Source organism: Piliocolobus tephrosceles, chromosome 8 (assembly GCF_002776525.5).
Source record: "Piliocolobus tephrosceles isolate RC106 chromosome 8, ASM277652v3, whole genome shotgun sequence".
Lineage (NCBI taxonomy): Eukaryota > Metazoa > Chordata > Mammalia > Primates > Cercopithecidae > Piliocolobus > Piliocolobus tephrosceles.
The window spans coordinates 38,430,354-38,453,720 of NC_045441.1; the positions used below are offsets into that span (position 1 = coordinate 38,430,354).

The following is a 23,367-nucleotide window of genomic DNA, read 5'->3' on the forward strand; positions in this document are numbered from 1 at the left end:
ACTTACACAATTAGTTCAGAAACTCACTGAACAAATACATGATATCAGCAAACAGCAGCAACATCACACTCTGGGAAGTAGAAAGAATCTTATTTCCAGTGTTGCTATATTATTGTAAATGTCAAGTTTTCAACTAAAAATACGAGACATGCAGAAAACCAAGAAAATACGGACATGTGCATAAAAAAGGTAGCCCACTGAAACAGACTCCAAGGAAAGCCAATTATTGGAGAAAGACCAAATGTCGGACTTACTGGATAAAGATTTTAAGTTAGATATTTCACATATGATCAAAGAAAACCATGTCTACAGTAATAAAGAATGTGTGATATTCCAAATAGAAAATATCAATAAAGATACAAAAATTATTTTTAATAAACTGCAGATTAAAAAGTACAATAACTGAAATGGTAAATTAACTAGAAGGAATCAATAGCAAATTGAGAAGGCAGAAGAATCAGCAAACTTGAAGATAGGTCAACATGGGATTATCCAGTCTGAGAAAAAGAAGAAAAAAAGGATAAACATCAGTAACTCAAGAGACCTTTGAAAAAGCATTAAGCATATCAATGTATGCATAATCAGAGTCCCGAAAGAGGGGAGAGAGAGAAAAAGACTTTTTTTAATAATGACAAAACATCCCAAATTTGATTGAAAACATGAATCCACATATCCAAGAATTCAATTAACTCCAATTATGATAAACTTAAAGGAAATCCATAGCCAGACACATCAAAATCAAACTGTCAAAATCCATAAACAAGGAGATAATCTTGAAAGTAGCAAGAGAGAAGCAACTCATCCCACACAAGTAACCTTTGATTAATAGTTTCTCATAAAAAAGTCATAATGAAATAGAAAGTCTGAATAGGCCTAAAATCAGTGATTAAACTGGTAATCAAAAACCTCCCACAAAGAAAAATTCAGCATCAAATGAATTCACTGGTGAATTTTACCAAACAGTTAACAGAATTAACAACAATCCTTCACAAACTCTTCCAAAAGACAGAAGAGGAGGTAATTACATACCAACTTGTTCTATGAAGCCAGTAGAACAAGGCTGGCTTTGTTTGCATTAAAACCAAAATCAAAGGCATCACAAGAAATTTACAGACCCATTTTCCTTATGAACATAGCCATAAAAATCCTGAAAACACTAGCAACCAAATCCAGCAACATAAGAAAGGATTATACATTATAATCAACCGGAATTTATCCCAGGAATGCAAAGCAAGTTCAAACTACGAAAATCAATGTGATGCATCATATTAACAGGATAAAGAATAAAAAACACATTATCGTTGCTATACATGGAGAAAAAGCATTTAGCAAAATTCAACCCCTTTCACAATAAAAGAACTCAACAAAGAATTGAAGGGAACTCCATAACCCTGATAAAGGGCCTCTACAAAAAACTCACAGCTAACATCATACTTAATGGTGAAAACTGATACCAGTTTTACATAACATCAGTATGAAACTATCAATTGTGTTTCTATATGCTAGCAATGACCAATCCAAAAACTTACTGAATAAAACCATTCATTTACAATAGCATTGAAAATAATAAAATATTTAGGGGTAAATTTAACAGAAGAAATGTAACACTTGCACACTGAAAACTATAAAATATAATTCAGGGAAACTAAAGATCTAAATAAATTGAAATAATGGAAAGACAACCCAATTTCATAGATAAGAAGACTTATTATTGTTAAGGTAACAATACTCCTAAAATTGATCTACAGATTCAATGAAATCCCTGTTAAAATCTCAATAGACTTTTTTGCAGAAATTGACAAGCTGATTCTAGAATACGGAATTGCAAGGGACCCAAGGAAGACAAAGCAATCTTAAAAAGAACAAATTTGAAGGACTCACACTTAATGATTTCAAAACTTATTATAAGCAACAATAATCAAGATAGCAAAGTATCAGCATAAGAATAGATATATAAATCAATTGTATAGAACTTAAAGTCCAAAAATAAACCCATACATCTCGGGCCAATTGCTTTTCAATACAAGTGCCAAGCCAATTCAAAAGAAAAAGAATAATCTCTTCAACAAATGGTGACAAAACAACTGGATAGCCATGTGCTAAAGAATGAGTATGACTTCTACCTTGCACCATACACAAAAATTAACTCAAAATAGATCAAAGGCCTAAATGTCAGAGTTGAAACTACAACATTCTTATAAAGAAATATAGGAATAACACTTTGTAACCACTGATTAATTTATTAGATATGATACCTGAAGCACCAGCACCATATAAAAAATAGAAATTAGACTTCTTTATCAAAGTTTAAAACATATGCTTCAAAGAAAACATTAAGAAAGTGAAAACACAATCCACCAACTGGGAAAAATATTTGCAAATCATATATCCAATATATAGAATATATAAAGAACTCTACAATTCAACAACAAAAAGAAAACCACCCAATTTAAAAATGGGCAAAGGACTTGAATAGGTATTCTGAAAATGACGTATCCATATAGCCACAAAACACATGAAGAGTTACAACATCATTAGTCATTAGAGAAATGCAAATCAAAACCACAATGATACCAGTTTACACATACTACGATAGCTATAAAAAAAGATGGACAATAACAATGTTTAGGATATTCGAAAATTTGAACTCTCATACATTGCTCGTGTGAAAGTAAAATAGCTTAGGCTCTTTAAAAAATAGTTTGGCAGCTCCTCAAAATATTAAACATAGAGTTACCATATGTCCCATATGTACTGCTAGGTAGAGAAGTGAGTATTATTTCACCCTAAAAAGGAATGAAGTATTTATGCACTCTATAACATGGCTGAACCTCAAAAGCATTACACTAAGTGAAAGATAGACACAAAAGGGCACACAGTGTATGACCCCATTTATATGAAATTTTCAGAACAGGCAAAACTATAGAGACAGAAAGTAAATAAGTACTTTCCAGGGCTGAAGAATGATTGCATAATGGATTAGGTCTTTCTTTTTGGGGTGATGAAAATGTTGTAAAATTAGATAGGGGTAACAGTTGTCCAATCTTGTCAATATACTAAAAACAACTGAACTGTGCACTTTAAAGCAAGAATTTTATGGCATGTGAATTTGCTACAACTTAAAAAACACCAAAACAAGCTGTAGTTGCTACACTTCGTGTGACTATTGCAAATCTTTGAATCCAAAATATGTATGATTTGTATTACCACATTTGCATTACATACATTTAATATTATAGCTAATTATTATATAATAAAAATCCACTACAGGCAACTTCAGATAACTTTTAGAAATAATTATTCTTTGTACACTTATGCAGTTATAGCATACAGTATTAGAACTGGATGAGTCTAATCATATGCAAACAACTTTAATCCACTTCTCTAGAAAGAAAAGGGCCTTAGCAGACTAGGATAACAGAAGAACATTAGCCTTTTGGACAAGATTGATAAAATTTAAACAAATGCTAATAACGTATTTAAAAATTAGTGAAATATATTCATGAATACCTGGAAAACTTGTCGATCCCACTATTTTCACTGAATCTTTGGTCAAGCGAAAACCTCTTGGTAATCGAACCAAGTGTCCAACTATCAAAAAAAAAAATGATCAACAATTTGTCTCATTAGATATTCTAAAATATTCAAGTATAGTATTACAGTATCTTTGGTATTGGTTGAGGGGAAGAGCCATCATTCAATCTCCTCTGACAGTTGATATCACTGTTCCAACTCTATTCCCCCCAGATGATCTGATAAATTTAATCTACCTACTGCTACTCCATATTATATCTCACCTCTGATTTTTTCTAAATCCATTTAGAATACTCTCTTCATTATTAGAAGCTCACATCTCCCACAATTCAAGACGCAAATCACAAGTCCCTTCTCCTTCAAACCTCATTTGTCCTTAGCACTTCTTACCTGCCACAGTACATCACCAGTACCTTTTTAATAACACTCATTCTACACTGTACTATAGTTCTTTGTTTTTACTTTCCATAAGTTTTGGAGGAACAGGTGGTATTTGGTTCCATAAATTCTTTAGTAAGGATTTTCAGATTTTGGTGCACCCATCACATAACAAACACTAAACCCAATTTGTAGCCTTTTATCCCTCACCCCCTTCCCACCGTTTCTCCCACCCGAGTCCCCAAAGACCACTGTATCATTCTTATGCCTTTGCATCCTCATAGCTTAACTCCCACTGATAAATGAGAACATATAATGTTTTGTTTTTCCATTCCTGAGTTACTTCACTTATAATAATAGTCTCCAACCCCATCTAGGTTGCTGCAAGTGCCATTAATTCATTCCTTTTTTATAGCTGAGTAGTATTCCATATACCTATATATACACATACTTATACACACACACATTTATGTGTATACATATATGCCCCCCTCAACACACACATATTTATATATATACCATACACCACAGTTTCTTTATCCACTGGTTAACTGATGGGCATTTGGGCTGGTTCCATGATTCTGCAATTGTGAATTGTGCTGCTATAAACATGTGTGTGCAAGTATCTTTTTCATAAATGACTTATTTTCCTCCAAGTAGACACCCAGTAGTTGGACTGCTGAATCCAATGGTAGTTCTACATTCGGGAGTTCCAATGTGGAGTTCTTTAGGGAATCTCCACAATTTTCCACAATGGTTGTACTAGTTTACATTCCCACCAGCAGTGCAGAAGTGTTCCCTTTTCACCGCATCCATACCAACATCTATTAATTTTTATTTTTTGTTTATGGCCATTCTTGTGAGAGTAAGGTGATATCATACTGTGGTTTTCATTTGCATTTCTCTGATAACTAGTGATGTTGAGCATTTTTTCATATGTTTTTTGGCCATTTGTATAACTTCTTTTGAGAATTGCCTACTCATGTCTTTAGCCCACTTTTTGATGGGATTGTTGGGGGTTTTTTCTTGTTAATTTGTTTGAGTTCCTTGTAGATTCTAGATATAGATTCTAGATATTAGTCCTTTGTCAGATGTATAGACTGTGAAGGTTTTCTCCCATTCTGTGGGTTGTCTGTTTACTCGACTGATTGTTCCTCTTGCTGTGCAAAAGCTCTTTAGTTTAATTAAGTCTGGCATTTTTGTCATTGTTTTTGTTGCATTTGCTTTTGGGTTCTTGGTCACGAAATCTTTGCCTAAATGGTGCTGCGATAATTGGAAAGCCACATGCAGAAGAATGACACTGGATCCTCATCTCTCACCTTATATAAAAATCAACTCAAGATGAATTAAGGACTTAAATCTAGGACCTGAAACTATAAAAATTCTAGAAGATAACATCAGAAAAACCCTTGTAGACACCGGCTTACATTGTACTATAGTTCTTGATGCACACATATCATTTTCCTTATTAGATTATAAGCTCCACTGATAGTGGGATCAATGTTTATGTTAACTTATCAAATACCAGTATCAAACACCATACCTTGCACACTGTCAATATTAAATAACAATTGTGAAACATATTCTGATAGTCTTCATTGTTAAATGAGCAAATGTAATGGGCATACTAATGTGAGGGGCAGTATAAAAATGCAATAAAGCATTATACCCAAATAGCCTTTAACAGACAGGAATAGCAAAGTGCAAAGAAAAGGATGTGGTATCAAAGCCAGAGGACTTGAGTTTAAATCCTAATTCTTCCATGTACTGGTTTTAGGAAAATCACTTTTGACTCTAGGAGTTTCAGTTTTCTCATATGCAAAATGGGACTAATAATAATTCCATCCTTACAGTTACTGTAGAAAATGAGAATACTGTAAAAATTGTAAAAAGGTATATAAGAGGCCTTCACTATTCATCACTTATACTAACTGCTTATTCTATTTCTTATACCTCAAAGGTCTAATCTCATTATTTCATCAAAAGATCACCAGGTAAAATTTTAAAATAAAAACCCTTTCACACCTAATACACGACCATGAAACATATCCAAGAAGCTTCTTTCTCCTACATGGCAATTGATGGCTATCAGTTATTCATATACTTATAGAATAATCATCTTTGGATTCCTGATGCCTGGACTTTGATTTTTAAATCTCTATTCACTCCATTTACTTACTTTCTCCTCCCCCATCCCCTGCCTACCTCCACATTCCTTTTACATTTATATTCTTGGAGGACTTCTTTTTCTCATTATTCCTTATTTGAACAACTTTTTTCATATGAAGCAAATCTGTGATTTTATCAATTCTGGGAGATATTTTGTTTTATGAGTCTAGAATTTCAACACGAAATAATGCAGCCCAAACCTTTCTAGTTAAAGAACAGTTCAATTAAATTTTCACTTCCTTCCTCAGTGTTTGTTCATCAGTATCTTAAATGTATTTTTTGTTTGTTTTTTTTTTGTTTGTTTGTTTTTTGAGACAGAGTCTCGCTCTGTCGCCCAGGCTGGAGTGCAGCGGCAGGATCTCAGCTCACTGCAAGCTCCGCCTCCCGGGTTCACGCCATTCTCCTGCCTCAGCCTCCCGTGTAGCTGGGACTACAGGCGTCCACTAGGGCGCTGGCTAATTATTTTTGTATTTTTAGTAGGGATGGGGTTTCACCATGTTAGCCAGGATGGTCTCGATCTTCTGACCTTGTGATCCGCCCGAATCGGCCTCCCAAAGTGCTGGGATTACAGGCGTGAGCGACCACGCCCGGCCTTAAATGTATTTTTAAAACAGTATAGAAAAGTACTTCAATTCTTTAGAGGTCAAAACTTTAAAATCGCATTATTTCCTATATTTTACAGCTAAAACCAATAGATGGCGCTCCACCATCACGGATAATTTCAAAGCAGCACGTTGCCTATTCACTTTGAAAAACACTGAGCACATCATTACAGAGTTCACACACTGAAATGCAAACCTGGCAGATGACCCATGGACTGAATCAAGGAGTTTATTAACAAAGCAATTTAATTTTAAAACTTCAACTGTAGGTGATCTACCGATACCTTAATTTCCTGTCATTCACTCCTCTATGCAAATACAGAGTGCGACTTCTATAAAAAACAAACCTTTCTTGTCACGTATTAGTGAGCAAGGTGTCTCTATATAACAGGGATGCACGTGACACAAGGAAAGGCAATTCGAAGAGTGGGGAAAGCTGCGGTTTTCCCTGCGGAGCTGGCCCGGCGGCGCGGACCCTCACCTGATGAGGGCACCCGCACGAGGAAGGCGGAGATAAAGAGGAGGATGGCGGCCTGAGAGAGCAGGGAGCCGGCGGCCCGGGTCCGCCGCCTGCCCCGCCGCGCCGGGCGGACGGCCGAGGCCTCCATCCACACGCCGCCGTCGCCTGCCCACCGTCCGCGCGGAAGGTCGTTAAGCAACGCGCCTCCACCTGCAGCCGGAAGTTGGCGGGCGGAGGACCGGAACGACGGACCTGATGGACGTGCTCCCACTTCCGCCGGGATAGTAGACTGGAGGTCCGCCTGTGTCTCCACTTAGCTGGTGGGGCCTGCACTCGCCTGCTTTGCTGTGCGGCCCCCAGGCCTTCAGGACAACACCGCCACGCAGGGCATCCTCAAGAACATAAGTGATTTGTCCAAGATCCTAGAGCTGAGAGAGAATCGTTGGGCTCCAAAGCCAGTGCTTTTACCTTTGCAAAGGGTTTGTGATCAGAAGGAAGGCCCTTTTTGTAAGCCAGGTGGTAGATGTGGGACCAAGTTTCGAACAACAGATAGTGAGAATGCATGAGTTAAGACGTGTAGAGCCCTCAGTGGATTGCTTTGATCTAGTAATGTCAGCAGCTAGTATTTTATGGATGTGTGGAACTTAATTGGGAGATAAATGCAATACACAGTGGGAATTAAAGGTAAGTAAGGCCTACAGCCTCGGAAAGAAGCTTGATGGAAGGACAGAGGAAACAACCATAGATGAAGTTTACTTTCTAAAATAGACTGGAAAATCATCTTACAGTATCACCTAAATTCAGCAAAACATACAAAACCATCTATCCTGTGTGGGAGACCAGAATATACCTTCTCAAATATGAAGGATTGCTGCCCTGAAGACAAGAACCAGCGGATGCAGGAGAGATGTCCACCTTCCCTCTTTTTACCTAGAAGCAAGACATAGATTTAGAAAGACAAAGAGGTATCCTGCCCTGCTCCTTTACCAGAGAGAACAAAGGTTAACCACTGAAGACAGCTTCAGACCCTCATTAGCCTTGAAATGATACCAGAGGAATTAATATTAGCTTTTTTTTTTTTAACCATCTTTTGTCTGCTATTTGTTTGCTTAGCCCAAGTTACTGCCTATACAGACTCAGAGTCGTTTTCCTTTGTCACATCTCTAAAAATTTCCTAGTCGTTGTTGAAGATGCTATACAAGCTGGAATTCAAAGGTGCTTCTTTGAGAACTACTCATTCTCTGGGTGTTCCTCATATATAAATGAAATATATTAATGAACTTCTGTTTTTCTCTTGTTAATCTGTCTCTTGTAAAGGATTCATTCTAAGTACAAAGTTATGGGGATTATTTTTTTCCCATACACAGCCTAAGAGGCCATTTATAGCCAGAACTTGTTTTAGAGAAATTGAAAGAGACTCATGCCTCTACTTTTCTGCTGCTGGAAGGATTTACTTAATGGGAGCAGAGCTGTGATAGAAATAAAGCAGTTGGTGCAAATACACTGAAGAATGAAGTTTGAGCAACTAAACATAGAATGCCTAATTACAAATGAGTTCTCACTTTTGATATGAAGAAATGAGTGATCATGGGTGGGCTAAAAACTGTCACTTGATATACTATGATCTGGATGAGGGATTTAAGACTGACAGTCTAACCACCTAATTTAATCTCCTCACTTATTTAATAATATATCTCAAAATTGTGAAGACTTTCAGTGGGGCATAGGCATTCTGATTATACCAAGCATATCACCCTTGACAGTTGGCCTGATTAATGATTATGTGCCTGACTCTTCAAAGCTAGAATCTTGCCTGTTCTAACATTTTTGCTGCAGTAAGGATGATGTGAACTTTTACCCCAAATTCTAATATTTGGATTTCCTCTTATAGTAGTTCATGCAAGATGAAATTATCCAGATAAAAGAGCTTTTAAGTGAACCAATGTATTAGTGATTTAAATGATATTGTGTGTGTAGACAGTTAACTGACACCCATTGTGGTTTCCTAAAATGAATTTAAAACTCTTACTGTTCTTACTCTGGACACTATGGTAAATTTAAGGGAAGTAAAGATAATTTAGGGCATGTAAATATGTACCTGTACTTTCTTTATAATTTTCTGTTTTTCTTAAAAATTAGATATACTGGGGCTGGGCACGGTGGCTCACGCATGTAATCCCAGCACTTTGGGAGGCTGAGGTGGGCAGATCACAAGGTCAGGAGATCAAGACCATCCTGGCTAACACGGTGAAACCAGTCTCTACTAAAAATACAAAAAATTAGCCAGGCATGGTGGTAGGCGCCTGTAGTCCCAGCTGCTCAGGAGGCTGAGACAGGATAATGGCATCGACCCAGGAGGTGGAGCTTGCAGTGAGCCGAGATCGTGCCACTGCAGTCCAGCCTGGGCAACAGAGTGAGACTCCGTCTCAAAAAAAGAAAATTAGATATACCAATTTAACTTTAGTAATGTTTGCATTTTGCAGTGCATTTATATTTACATTTATTTAGATAGCAAGTGTTATATCTATACTTAATTGTAGTCACATACATACTTTTGGGAAATATATTGTCACTGAATTAACTGCTTTATTTACCCTCCTTAAATATATTTTATACCCATAAATACCAACTTATGGAAAATTTTAAAATAAGTAAATGAACACAGCTTTCCTGAGCACCAGGGAGAAAAGTATCATGGAAATATTAGTACCAAGGCAATTTTTGTTTTTCTTAAGAAATTATGACGTACATAATAAATGGTTCAATGTGTTAAGAGTTCTAGCCGTTGCCAAGCAACAAGGGCTCTGCTTTTTTCTCCTTCTGTTCCATTCCTTCATTGCCCTATTCTTCCTTTGGTGGAGGAAAATATTTACCTTAAAAAGAAAAACAAAATTATCTGCTAACATTTAGAAAGCTGAGTCAATTTTATACTAGTTTAACACCAATCTTGAGTTATTGGAAATAGAGTTTGTATAGCTAAAGGAATTATCAGAAATACTTTATAGTTATCAAAACTTCTAAAGAGAAAGGCCATGGATGTAGAGATTCAGAACACACCTGGAAAGATAAGTATCTCTAAAAGGTCCATCCTTTCAGGAACTGTTGAGAATATAGATTACCCACACTATTGTGATCGCTTAAGAAAAATGAACATGCCTTTTGTGAAAGGTCTTGAGAACAGACATAACTATGGCAGATTTGAAAAGAAATGCAACCCTGCTTTTCTTAAATTTCACCCTTATCCCCCTTCAGTTTTGCCAGACAATCATTTACATTATCCTTATCCCCCACCATATGGGCCACATTATCCATTATTTCCACTTCGGGATGATGTGACCTTACGTGATTCCTGTTCAGGGTTTATGAGTCCTGGTGGTGATGCTGATTTAAATCCTGGCATTGGCAGAACCATACCAACCCTAGTGGATTTTAGTGATGTGAAACCTCAACATCGAGTTCCCAGACCAGACACAGGATTTCAAACAACAATAAAAAGGCAAAAAATTCTATCAGAAGAACTGCAACAGAACAGGAAATGGAATTCCAGGGAAGTACCGGACATTTCTATCAGAGCAAGACTTGGAGGTAAATGAAGTGACATGAACTTTATATTTTTTAAATACTTGAAGGAAGAGAGTATGGACATAAGATTCAATATTTAGGCAGTTAAATTTACAAAATGACAATGATGTGAAAAAGGTTTTATTTTTAAATTACAGATTATAAGAAAGGAATGATAAACTTTATAAACTTATTTGTAAAAGAAAATTTGTTCTTTAAGAAAAGAACATTCATTAAGTGATTCACACAAATTATATAACATTATTTATTCTAGATATATGGATAAGCTTGTTTTACCACAGGGGAATTTATGTATCACTTTGATAATTTTATAGAATTCTCCTTATCTGTCTCTCTACTTTGAAAGAATTAATTCACTGATGATTATGAAAGAGTTAGTTTTAAGGATTGAAATAAAATGGGAAAAATTTAAGTACTTGAACATAAACTTTTTGGTTCCAATAAGAACAGAAGCTGAAATGAAGCAAACTGCACAAATAGCTCCACAGCCATGGAGGCAGGATTGATGACTCCTTACTGATATCTGCACCATGTGGTTTCTCTGTAAGAACTCCTGTGAATGGAGTTCTTCTAAATGATAAGAAACACCTCCAAAAGAAAGCCATAGGTACTATTTCCTGTATAAAAGCTGTCTGGCAGACAGGAATGTAAAAAGATCAACATTTTTTAGCTTGTGAAAAGGAAAGGGCCAGATGCTATAGGAAGAAGACTTTTAAACATTATTCCAAGAAATGATAGGTTGAAGAAATGATTTAGAAAAGCTAACATAGGGCTAAAATGGTGTTAACAGACTTTGCACCACCAAGTCAGAACCAAGTATAGAGCTCATCTGTCCCATGTACTTCACTACCTGAATCAATGAAACAGAGGAATTCAGAGAACGGGCTTTATACTCAGACTATCTGGCCTTGAACTCTGGCAAAAAACTAAGTTGCTGTACAATCCAGGGCTAGTTACTATTCTCTTTATGCCTGTGTAGCCTCACTTGTAAAACTCACCTAAGAGTAAAACTTCATAAGATAATAGTAAGGGCCATTTTATGTAATTCATGTAAAAATACCTAAAATAAAGAATTAATGTCAGATTGTAAGAAGTCCAAAATTTTCAGTTTCTTCATACATAAATTAGGAATAATAGTACTTCTTTTATACATTTGTAAGAATCAAATGAATTAACACTTGTAAAGTGCTTAGCAGAATCCCTGAAACCTGATAAAACATTTCATTAATAGTAGCTATTATTATTAGCTATTAAGAGTTTCAAAAAGTAATACCTGCAATTTGGGGACTGAGTTCAATATAATTTGTCCTAGGCTTTCAATGACTTTGTACATCCTGGAAACAATCATTAATTGTAAATGATAAGTACTTTCAGGTTTTAAACCTAAAAACACATTATTTCTAATACATTCTCATAAAGACGGACATTTCAGAATTAATTTCATCACACACTGGTATGCTCTTCAGTGGACTTTCACAAATATCAAAGAAAGATCATAAAATATGATATTGCTGATTTCTTCTTGCCCCATTCCAAACTTGTGTAGACCTTTTACTGAGTTTAGCACTTCCTTTCTTGATCCAGTTGCCTCTTTTTATCATCTACCAATTAACTCTTCTAAACTTATTCTAATTATATTCAAATCCTTTATAGAACTCTGCCTCTCTTTGCAGTAGATGATCCAGTCTTTGTTATCACAGAAGAAATAGAGCTTGTCTATTGTCACTTCCTTGATTGTCCTCCACTTTGGCCTCCTGATATCAATATTGATACCACTTTGTATGTCTTTCTTTTTTTAAACCATTGTATTAAGTCACATTGCATGACAAAATACTAAAGACTGGGTGGCTGAAACAACAGATATTTTTTCTCATAGTTCTAGAGGCTAGGAAGCCAAGAAACAAGGAATTGGTATATTTGATTGCTGGTGAAGACCTTCTTTCTAGTTTATAGAAGGCTTCTTTCTCCCTGCATCCTCAAAGAGTGCTCTAGTCTCACTTCCTCTACTTAACACTAATGCCATCAGGGAGGTCTTACCTTCTTTGCCTCATCTAAAGCTAATTACCTCCCGAAGGCTTCACCTCCAAATAACATCACATTGGGAGTTAAGCTTCAACACACGAATTTGGGGTGATACAGACATTCACCACAACCATCTTTATAGTTAATTAGTATTAAGTAGTATATTCATAATGTGCAAATAGCACCACCATCCATCTCTGGGATTCACTTCATCTTGCAAAACTGAAACTCTTTACCCATTAAACAACCCCCTATTTCCCTCCCTGCCAGGGGTTATGAACTCCTGGCAACAACCATTGTATCTTCTGTTATCTATGATTTTGACTACTTTAGTTTCCTCACTTAAGTGAAATCATGTATTATTTGTCCTTTGTGATTGGCTTATTTCACTTACCATAATGTCCTTCAGGTTCACCCATGTTGTAGCATATGTCCAAAATTTCTGTGTGTATTAGGTCTATTTGGCCTATGTTTTATTCAAGTACTCTATGTCCTTATCGATCTCCTGTCTGGATGTTGTATTCATTATTAAAAGTGAGATACTAAAATATCCTACTATTATTGTATTGCTGTCTATCTCTTCCTGCATTTATGATTCTCTTGACCTTGGTGAACTTTTTTTGTGACAGTTTTCTGTTGGGTACATTATTTAACTCCATTTTATTAGGATTGGTTTCTGAAAATCTATCTTCTTCTTTTGTTTGGAGGATCTTTGCCTGATTCTTCATTTTCCTTGACTGTCTGTGGAGGTGTTCACACATTAGACAAAATAGGCACTTCTTCCATTCTTCATGACCTGGTTTTGAAAATGAGAAGACCTTCACCCTTCAGCCTGGCCAGAGATTTGGGAACCTCTGCCAACTGTTTTCCTTCCCAAGGGAATCTGAGAGATGGGATTTTTGTTCACTTGTTCTATGCTGAGGAGGGGGTGAACTATGGTGTCTACTAGCCCATACGCCCATTTCCATTATCCCATGGGCAACTAGACTGTGCCAGATTCATCAGAGTTTCATGATTGGTAAGACAGATACTGTTTTTTGGGGCAGCCCCAGAGAAGCTGGGGTCCTGAATCGACTCTTGGATCTATGATGACTATCTCTAGATCTAGATCTGTGGCATCTGCAAGCCCAGGCTGCTTTCTCCATCTTCCCCCCCAGGGGGTTAAACTATGTTGAATTTATCAGAGTTCCAGGACTGGTAAGATAAATCCTAGTTCTTTAGGCAACTACCAAGAAGTTGGGGTGCTGAACACATGAGTGAATCAACTTTTTCTAGGGGCTGAGAGCGAGGGTTATTTAAAATCTGCTTACTCTGTGCTGAGCATATGGGAGAGTTTGTGCTATCCACCAGTCCAGAATGCAATCTCTGTTCACTCTTGGATCATTAGATTGTACCAGACCCCTCAGGGCTCCAGGACTGGCAAGACAGAAGCCAGTCCTCTGGGGAGCCCCCTTGGAAAAGTTGGGGTGCTAAACATGGGAACCAACCGAGGGGAGAACACCCTGAGTGAATGTGGGAGCTAAGAAATCTCTTCCTGATTGTCTGGTACTGCACCAGGGGCAGGGAATCAGCAAGAGGGTGACTCAAATCTCCATATCAGCTTCAGTGCTTCTGTTTTGCATTCTGTCAAGGTGCAGGAGCCTTTCAGTTAGTTTCTGTATTTCTCACAAAGGCAACTTGTTCATGAATTGTTGCCGAATCAGTTTGTTAATTGGGGAGAGGAAGTTCAGAGTTTCCTACTCTGCCATCTTGCTAAGGTCACTCCCTATAAATTTTGTTGTTTAAATTTTCATTTTTTGGCTGAGCGTTGTGGCTAACACCAGTAAGCCCAGCACTTTGAGAGGCCAAGGCGGGTGGATCATGAGGTCAGGAGATCGAAACCATCCTGGCTAATATGGTGAAACTCCATCTCTACTAAAAATACAAAACATTAGCCAGGCGTGGTGGTGAGTGCCAGTATTCCCAGCTACTCCGGAGGCTGAGGCAGGAGAATAGTGTGAACCTGGGAGGCGGAGCTTGCAGTGAGCTGAGATCAGGCCACTGCACTCCAGGCCTGGGTGACAGAGCGAGACTCTGTCTAAAAAAAAAAAAAAAAAAACAAAAATCGTTTTTCTCAAGATAATTTCCCATTTCCTTTATGATTTCTTATTTGATCCTTTGTTTCATGGCATCATGTTTCATTTCTATATATCTGTTAATTTTCCAGTTTCCCTTCTTTTGTTGATTTTTAGTTTCATTTCATTTCGACTGGAAAAGACATTGTATGATTTTAACCTTTTAAATTTATAAAGAAGTGTTTTGTGGCCTAAAATATATTCTATTCTAGAGAATGTCCCATGTGTGCTTGAGAAAAATGCATATCCTGCTGTTGTTGGGTGAATTGTTCTGTTAGGTCAAATTGTTTTATAGTGTTGTTCAAGTTCTCTATTTCCTTTTCGATCTTTGTCTGATCATTCTGTTATTGAAAGTGGATATTAAAGTATCCAATAATTATTGTAGCACTGCCTAGTTTTCTCTTCAATTCTGTCAATGTTTATTTCATGTATTTTGAATCTCTGATATTTGGTGCATATAAATGAAATAGAGAATAGAAAAACAACATGTACAAACAACTAAACCTAAAGTTGTCCTTTTAAAAATCAACAAACATGATCTACTTTAGCTATATTAAGAAAGATCACTCAAGTAAGACCATTAACAAAGGGCATTTTCGGTGTTATGAAAACCTATATATAACCAGTAGATGGTAGAAAATACATGAAGAGGAAGACAAAATACATAGAATGGTTCTTGAATTTTTCGCCTATAATAGTTTTTGCATTCCTTAAAAGCACAATATTATGATATTTTACAATAAAAATAACAGGGCCTATGGGAAAATAGGGTTCATGGCAGATGCCCTCAAACTCATATCATTTTATAGGTTACACATGAATCCTTCTCACAATAAAAATATGGTCATGGTTTTAAACATTTTAAATTCCTAAGAAGTAAGGAAAATACTATAGTGCTTTCCTTAACAGAAGACTTGACATTTGCTTTTTGGTATGAAAGTGATGAAGTGGGATGGTGAGTTATGAAGAAGAGATGAATGGTAGCTCGTCCAAAAGTGATCCTCAGCAATTCCCCCTGTTCCTGCATGTGCCTGCCACTCTTGCCAATAAACTCTGTTTACTTCCCATGTTGACATTGGGCCTGGACATTTGACTGGCTTGGGCCAATTATAAGTTAGTAAGTATTGTGCAAATGGAGACTTGATAAGCATTTGCACATTGGGATTAGTCCTCTTCAGAGTCTTCTCTGGGATCTCAATCACTATCCTGTGAAAGACCAACCTATGCTCACAGAAACAAATACAAGACACTTGCTAGTATGCCCACCTAAACTCCCAGTTAATGGTCAATACCAACTTGCCAGTCATGTGGGTGAGGCCATTTTTGAACCTTTGCAGCTATTGAAACTGACACCACGTGAAAGAACCACCCCCAACTATCTTCTGAATTCCGGGAGAGAATAAGTGGTTGACTTAAGCCATTAGGTTTTAGAATTGTTTGCTTTTCAGATAGTAGATACTGAAACAGAGTGGAGGAAAGGATATCCTCATACTTAGACTTAAATTTGATGACTCTGAGGTGTACTTCATTGTCCTGAGTCCTTCTAATCTGTCTTAACGTTAGAATTCAAGTTTTGTTTTTCTCCTAATTTCCGCTTTTACAAAGCAGTTGTTTGAATGGCTCCAAATAAGATAGATACCACAAAATGCCATCCTGTTGCTCTTGGCACAATAGACTTCTAGAGAGTTTCCTTTGTCCATCTGTGTCACAGGCAGAATCATCCTCATGGTTCTTAAAACCGAAATGACCATGAGATTCAGCATTCCTTTCCTCCCTTTGCTTTGGCCTCTCACCTCTGTGTCTGTATTAGTTTTCTCTTGCTGCTGTAACAAATTGACACAAACTGGAAAGTTTACAGTGAAGCCCATCAATCACAGTTTGGTGGATCAGAAGTCTGGGGAATGTCATCTGGGTCTTCTGTTTAGAATCTATGATAATAATAATGCCAAAATTGGCCGGACACGGCTGTGGCTCATGCCTGTAATCCCAGCACTTTGGGAAGCCGAGGCAGGCGGATTATCTGAGGTCAGGAGTTCAAGACCAGCCTGGCCAACGTGGTGAAACCCCGTCTCTACTAAAAATACAAAAATGATCTGGCCATGGTGGCATGTGCCTGTAATCCCAGCTACTCAGAAAGCTAAGGTGGGAGAATTGTTTGAACCCAGGAGGTAGACGTTGCAGTGAGCAGAGATCATGCCACTGCACTCCAGCCTGGGCAACAGAGTGAGACTCTGTCTCAAATAAATAAATAAATAAAACCAAAATCAAGGTGTTCTCTTGATTCTTATCTAGAGGGTCTGGGGAAAAATCAACTTCCAAGCACATTCAGATTGTTGCAGAATCCAGTTTCTTCCATCTAAACTGTTTATTTCCTCATACACTGTCAGCCAGGGGACTATGTCTGCTCCTAGAGGCTACCCTTATCCTGCACGTGATTGCCTTAAGCTTCAAAGTCGACAATGGTGCACTGAGGTCCGCTGATACTCTACTCTCTAACTGGCCCTTCTAAACCCACAGACTATCCAGCATCCACTTGTTCTGTATTCCACCTTTGCAAATTCCCATTGCAGATTCTGTCCCGAGTTTCTCAGTCAAATATTGACTGAATTATCATCAATCATCATCATTATCATCATCGTGAAAATAGTATTACTACATTAGTACTAAAAATGCTAATGATATTACAACCACTAATTGTTAATTAATAAACATGTTGAGCACTTAAACTACATGCCATAGTTTGCTTATTTCTTTGTATTCATTAATTATAGTTTTTATAACTCTGGCAATAGTCATTAAAGGTGAGGAAAGTGAGACTCAGATGGGTCAAATAACTCATGAAGGTCACTCTGGAACCCAAGCAAGTAAATATATACATATATACATAATATATATAATTGTAAGTATATATTATATGTAATATACAATGTATATACTTGTGAGTATATAAGATCATATATAATGTTTATATATACAATATATAATATTAGATAGGTGGCATCTGTGATAGAGCTCCACCAGAGTGGCACCCACAGATGACCGCGGAGCTCCTATCCTTCCCTAAGCACCTCTCACAATGCATCTCTCTCTTGCTTCAACATCTCTGTGCTGTCCATCCTGATCTCATCTTTTAACTTTTAAATTTACATTTTGCCAAGTTGGATTAATTCGTGGAACAAAGCTGTGAGGTAGAAGACCAAGTCAGAAGCCCCCATGGGATAAGAGAAATGATCTCTATGGAAACTACCAGAGGCACTGCAGTTCTTCACCTATGCTAGTCACCTGCCCGAACCAAAGTAATCAATCTCTCTTATTAAAACCTTTCAAGGGCAATTCATCTGCAGGTTGAGTCTGAGGTTTTCATGCCCTGACCTTGGACTATTTCTTTTGCTTATCTTCTACCATTTCCTATCTACCATTTTACAATGTGCTATACCTAACATTTTTTAATTTCTGTATACATTAATAGGCTCTTGTAGAGCAGGACTACCATTGGACATACTGTTTCCCTTCCTGGAACAACTACCCTTCCTCTACTTCTCCTTTTTCATCCAAGTTCTACTTAATTGTCAAGATTAGATCAGGTGTTATCTTTGGGGAGATGTCCCTAAGCCCCGACAACCTGGTTCGACTAGGTATTCTTAGGTATCCTTCCTATGCACCCCCACAGCACTCTGAGTTCAGCTATTGCTGTCTTGCCACACCATATTGAAATTATCTACTTATATGTTTGCACTTTCTATTTGCTTATGGACACCTCAAAACCAGGAACCCTGTTTTTCATCTTTATATAAAAGCTTCCAATTACAGTGCACCAAATATTTTTGAAGGCTGCTTTTTATATCTGTTAGTTTTTTAGGACTTCTAATCTATCATTACATGAATTATCTGTGTAATAACCAGACTCACCTTGTGTCACCACCATCCCCAACATGTCTGTGTGCACATACATCGATGTATAGTACCAAATAGGTATCTTCCAATAATAAGTAAGAAATAACAAGTGATTCTGCCTACTATAATTAGGCTCACGTAGAAATTCCAGAGCTATTCTGTTCTCACAGCTAAAAGATCCAGAAAAGTTATTAAATAATCCATTAAAAAATGAATTACAATCACACAGTATAGCTTCTAACAGTGAATATTTCTGTTGAAAAAGAACTTTTATTGTGTTTTTAAGCAAAGTCCCATTCACTTGTTTTGTGTTTTCAGGTTGGACAAGCCCGCTGAAAGTTACTCCTTTACAACCTCATCATGAAGGACGCTCAATAAGTCACATATTTACATTTGATGAGGAGGCAACATGTGCAGTAAGATTTTCTTGCTGGGTGTTATTATACAATATATGTAATTAGTTTATTTCATTGTTTAGTTATTAGATATTGTATGCCCTAGACGAATAGCTACTGTGTATATAGTTTTTCTTATGTTCCAGGTATTGTGCAGACCCTTGCAGTCAATGTATATTATGCATTACCTTGCATCATTCCTACAATACCATGGGGGAGGAGTGAGTAGTAGATGCAGCTGGTGCCCATCACAGACTCCCTTCACTGGCAAGTGTGTCTATTCCCAGTAGCAATGAGTGATGACCACTGAAAGGCTAAGAGCCACAAGACTAGACGACTGTACCTTCTCATGCTGTCTCTTTCAAATTTTGGTCAGTGACTGACTGATTTCTTAGGGCAACAGATAAATGCTACTCTCCAGCTGAGACTGCATTCTCACTAACTTCTTTTCCTTCTCCTATTCTACTGTCTTCACTCCCCTTGGCCTGAGGGCATTCCCACAATATATCACTTGAACAACAATCCTGTCTGAATCCCTGCTCCTTAATCAGTAGTGTTGTTATTCTCATATCATTTGAGAAAACAGAAGCCTAATGATGTTGAGTAACTGACTTTTGATAAGACAGATAATAAATATAAAACCAAAATTTTAATGTAAATATTTTTCAGAATTTAAGGATTATATTCCTAATCATCTTCCTGTGTAGATTTTTTAGTCTCTAAATCCTTGGCATTTAAATTGAGATACTTAAAGACTCCTAAGACATACACAGAGATATAAAAACATTTTTTAAAAAAGCTTTATTGAGATATATGTCATGCACCATAAAATTCAGTCCCTTAAAGTGTGCAATTCAATGTTCTTAGAATATTCACAGAGTTGTGCAACCATCACCACAATCTAATTTTAGATTTTTATTACCTCAAAAAAACCCATATTCATTAGCAGTAAAAGCATGAATACATTGTAAAGAATCAATTTCCATTTCTGTGACTCCTATATGTATTTCTTCTAAAATTCATCTACCTGGGAATTTACCCGTATAGTGCCATGTTGATTTCTTTTTTTCTCACCTTTTCCTTCACAATAACCCTTTCTAGTTTACCACAAAGGGAAATGGGGCATACCTGTCACCATTAACAGCTGTACTACAGTACATGGCCATGAAACGAAGAGCATGAGTCATTTAAAGCACGTGTCCTCAATGCCTCCTTTACTCAGGATGTCACACACATGGTAGGACTTTATATTTTTCTTTGTCCTACACATTTTTCTTTTATAAGAAAATTATGGTATTAGAAATAGTGGCGATTTTGTCTGTTCTAGGCTATTCTGAATTTAGACAAAATTCATAATGTGATTGTAAGGGTAATGAAAATTTTTATTTATTAGTTTTACTTATTCTATCTTAAAACTCTTATCAAAAGATCCATTGGTCCTGTAGGTAAATCCCGTGAGAGCAAATCAAAGTGAACCTTATAAGAAATTGAAGACCTCGTTGCCTTTTTAAAAAAATCTATGCTACAAATTTATGGCAAGATTCCATGCTTTAACTATTTTAAAACTAGAATTCTGAAGTAGGAACTTGTCATGGAAAGGCTTATTAACATACTTATTTAAATTTAAAATAAGTTTAGACTTTTTATAGCAGTGAATAAATCTAGGTATTATTTCCAGTAGTGGAAGCTAAGTAATATGGACCAATATTTCCAATGGCAAAACAACTGGATTAATATTCCTTTTTTCTAATAAGGTAGAGAGAAATTACTAGGCCAACAAGAGGGTAGACACTCTAAAATTTAAGCCTAGCACTTAGGGCCACTTTGATACTGAAAGAATTTGCAATTTTTGAAGAGGCAACCAAAAGTTTGATTTGAACTTTTGGTGGTGTCATAGGAGTAAAAGATCAGAAGCTGGAGTTGATCCATGAAAAACACCTATGACTGTGGGCTGAATACCTGGAGGCCTGAATCCTACAAGTAAGGATAGGTCAATAGTAGAAAGCACTTGAATAGACTGCAGCCTATCTTAATCCAAGTAAACAAGAAAACTTCCAGTCCTGAACTAGGATGAAGGTGATCCTAGACTGCTCTCATTTCCAGAAATCAGACAGAAGTAAACAACATTTTTCTTTGAAGGAAGATATTATCTTATTAAATCTCAAAGTATTTTTATTGAAACTTTTTTTTTTTTTTTTTTTTTTTTTTGAGACAGAGTCTTGCTCTTTCGCCCAGGCTGGAGTGCAGTGTTGCGATCTCAGCTCACTGCAAGCTCCACCTCCTGGGTTCATGCCATTCTCCTGCCTCAGCCTCCCGAGTAGCTGGGACTGCAGGAGCCCACCAGCACACCCGGCTAATTTTTTGTATTTTTAGTAGAGACGGGGTTTCACCATGTTAGCCAGGATGGTCTCGATCTCCTGACGCCATTCCACCCGCCTCCGCCTCCCAAAGTGCTGGGATTACAGGCGTGAGCCACCACGCCCAGCCAAAAACTTTTAAAGTGTAATGTTCAACACATAATTAACAGTATCCAAACACATAAGGAGAAAGTACACTGTGAGTAAGAATCAGCAGAAATGAAAGAAAACAGAAACAGACACATATTGAGTCCATACATTGCAAATATGCATAAAATGTTCAAGGAGGAAAAAAAATGAGCTCACAATTTTTGTAAAAAAATTATAAATTACCAAATGGAAATTAGAAGACTGGGGGAGGGGCTGGGCATGGTGTCTCACACCTGTAATCTTAGCACTTTGGGAGGCCAAGGCAGGATCACTTGAAGCCAGGAGTTTGAGACCAGCCTGGCCAACATGGCGAAACCCCATCTCTACTAAAAATACAAATATTAGGCCAGGCACAGTGGCTCACACCTGTAATCCTAGCACTTTGGGAGGCCAAGATGGGCGGATCACCTGAAGTCAGGAGTTAGAGATCAGTCTGGCCAACATGGCAAAACCCCATCTGTATTAAAAATACAAAAATTATCTGGGTGTGGTGGCACATGTCTGGGAGGCCAAGGCAGGTGGATCTCCTGAGGTCAGGAGTTCAAAACCAGTCTGGCCAGCATGGAAAAAGTCCATCTCTATTAAAAATACAACAATTATCCAGGTGTGGTGGCACATGTCTGTAGTCCCAGCTACTTGGGATACTAAGGCAGGAGAATCGCTTGAACCCAGGAGGCAGAGGTTGCAGTGAGCCGAGATAGTGCCACTGTACTCCACACTCCAGTCTGGATGACAGAGTGAGACTCTGTCTCAACAAGAAAAAAAAAAAAAAGAAAAAAGAAAGAAAAAAGAAAGAAAGAAAGAAAGAAAGAAAGAAAGAAAGAAAGAAAGAAAGAAAGAAAGAAAGAAAGAAAGAAAATAACAAAAAGAAAAGAAAATTGGGGGTAAAAGTAATTCCAGAACTGAAAAATACAATAAACAAAAGAACTTTATAGATGAGTTCAGTAATAGATTAGACACAGTTATAGAGGGAATTGGGGAACTGGTAGATAAATTAGAAGAAACTATGATGAAGCACAAATATACAAAAATATGAAAAATACAGAAGTGAAAGCCACAAAACTAGGAGATATAGGGAGAAAAAAGAACACATGCTTATTTGGAATCTCAAAAGTGTAAGAGAGAAGAAATAGGGCAGAAGCTAAGATACGATTTTTATATCCACTGAATGTTTATTTCTGATAGCTCCCTGAGGCATACATTGAGGATGAGTTATGGTTCCAAATAAACAAGCCAAAGGTGACAGCAACAGAAGCATTCAGCCCCAGCACCAAGAGTAGTGGCAGAAAAGGTCTCAAGTTAAAGGAGGCAAAACATGGAGAACATAAAAATGGAAAAAGAAAAAATCTGAAAGTTCATTTTTCAACATAGATTATGGTAATTGCATTATTTGGAATCTGGACATCAGTAACCATATTTTGTCAGGTCTTGTTAAATATGAAGAAATTCTGGAAATTGAGGCACTGAATGATGCTGATGGTGTTGCAGAATCTTAACGTGGATAATGCTAAAGTTTTATTAGTACATAAAGGAAGTTCTACTTCAATGTGATTACTTTTATCAGAAGAAACTAAGGAACATTTAGAGTTAGAAGTAGAGATTCCAACTGAATCAGATTTCATGTATAGTAAAGATATCAAAGAGCAAATTTAGTCCCTTCTCTATGAAATAGTAAACACACAACATGTAGAAGACAGCAATAGAGAGAAG

General features: G+C 37.1%; 2 protein-coding genes across 3 annotated transcripts in view; one reads left to right on the plus strand and one right to left on the minus strand.

The window, feature by feature from the left end:
- The window catches only part of ZPBP (zona pellucida binding protein), a 153,503-nt gene extending 146,148 nt beyond the window's left edge, over positions 1-7,355 (minus strand). The window contains exons 1-2 of one of the 2 annotated variants that reach the window (XM_023232045.2): positions 7,165-7,355; positions 3,511-3,591 (exon numbers count right to left, since the gene is read on the minus strand). In XM_023232045.2, coding sequence (XP_023087813.1) covers positions 3,511-3,591; positions 7,165-7,291 — 208 coding nt within the window. In that variant the 5' untranslated portion in view covers positions 7,292-7,355. The remainder of the gene's footprint in view (positions 1-3,510; positions 3,592-7,164) is intronic. The other variant, XM_023232046.2, reaches the window with a different exon arrangement.
- A 2,623-nt stretch (positions 7,356-9,978) lies between these two features.
- The window catches only part of SPATA48 (spermatogenesis associated 48), a 65,109-nt gene continuing 51,720 nt past the window's right edge, over positions 9,979-23,367 (plus strand). Inside the window, exons 1-2 of the mRNA XM_023231999.2 lie at positions 9,979-10,728; positions 19,074-19,171. Of these exons, the coding sequence (XP_023087767.1) occupies positions 10,176-10,728; positions 19,074-19,171 (651 nt within the window). The 5' untranslated portion in view covers positions 9,979-10,175. The remainder of the gene's footprint in view (positions 10,729-19,073; positions 19,172-23,367) is intronic.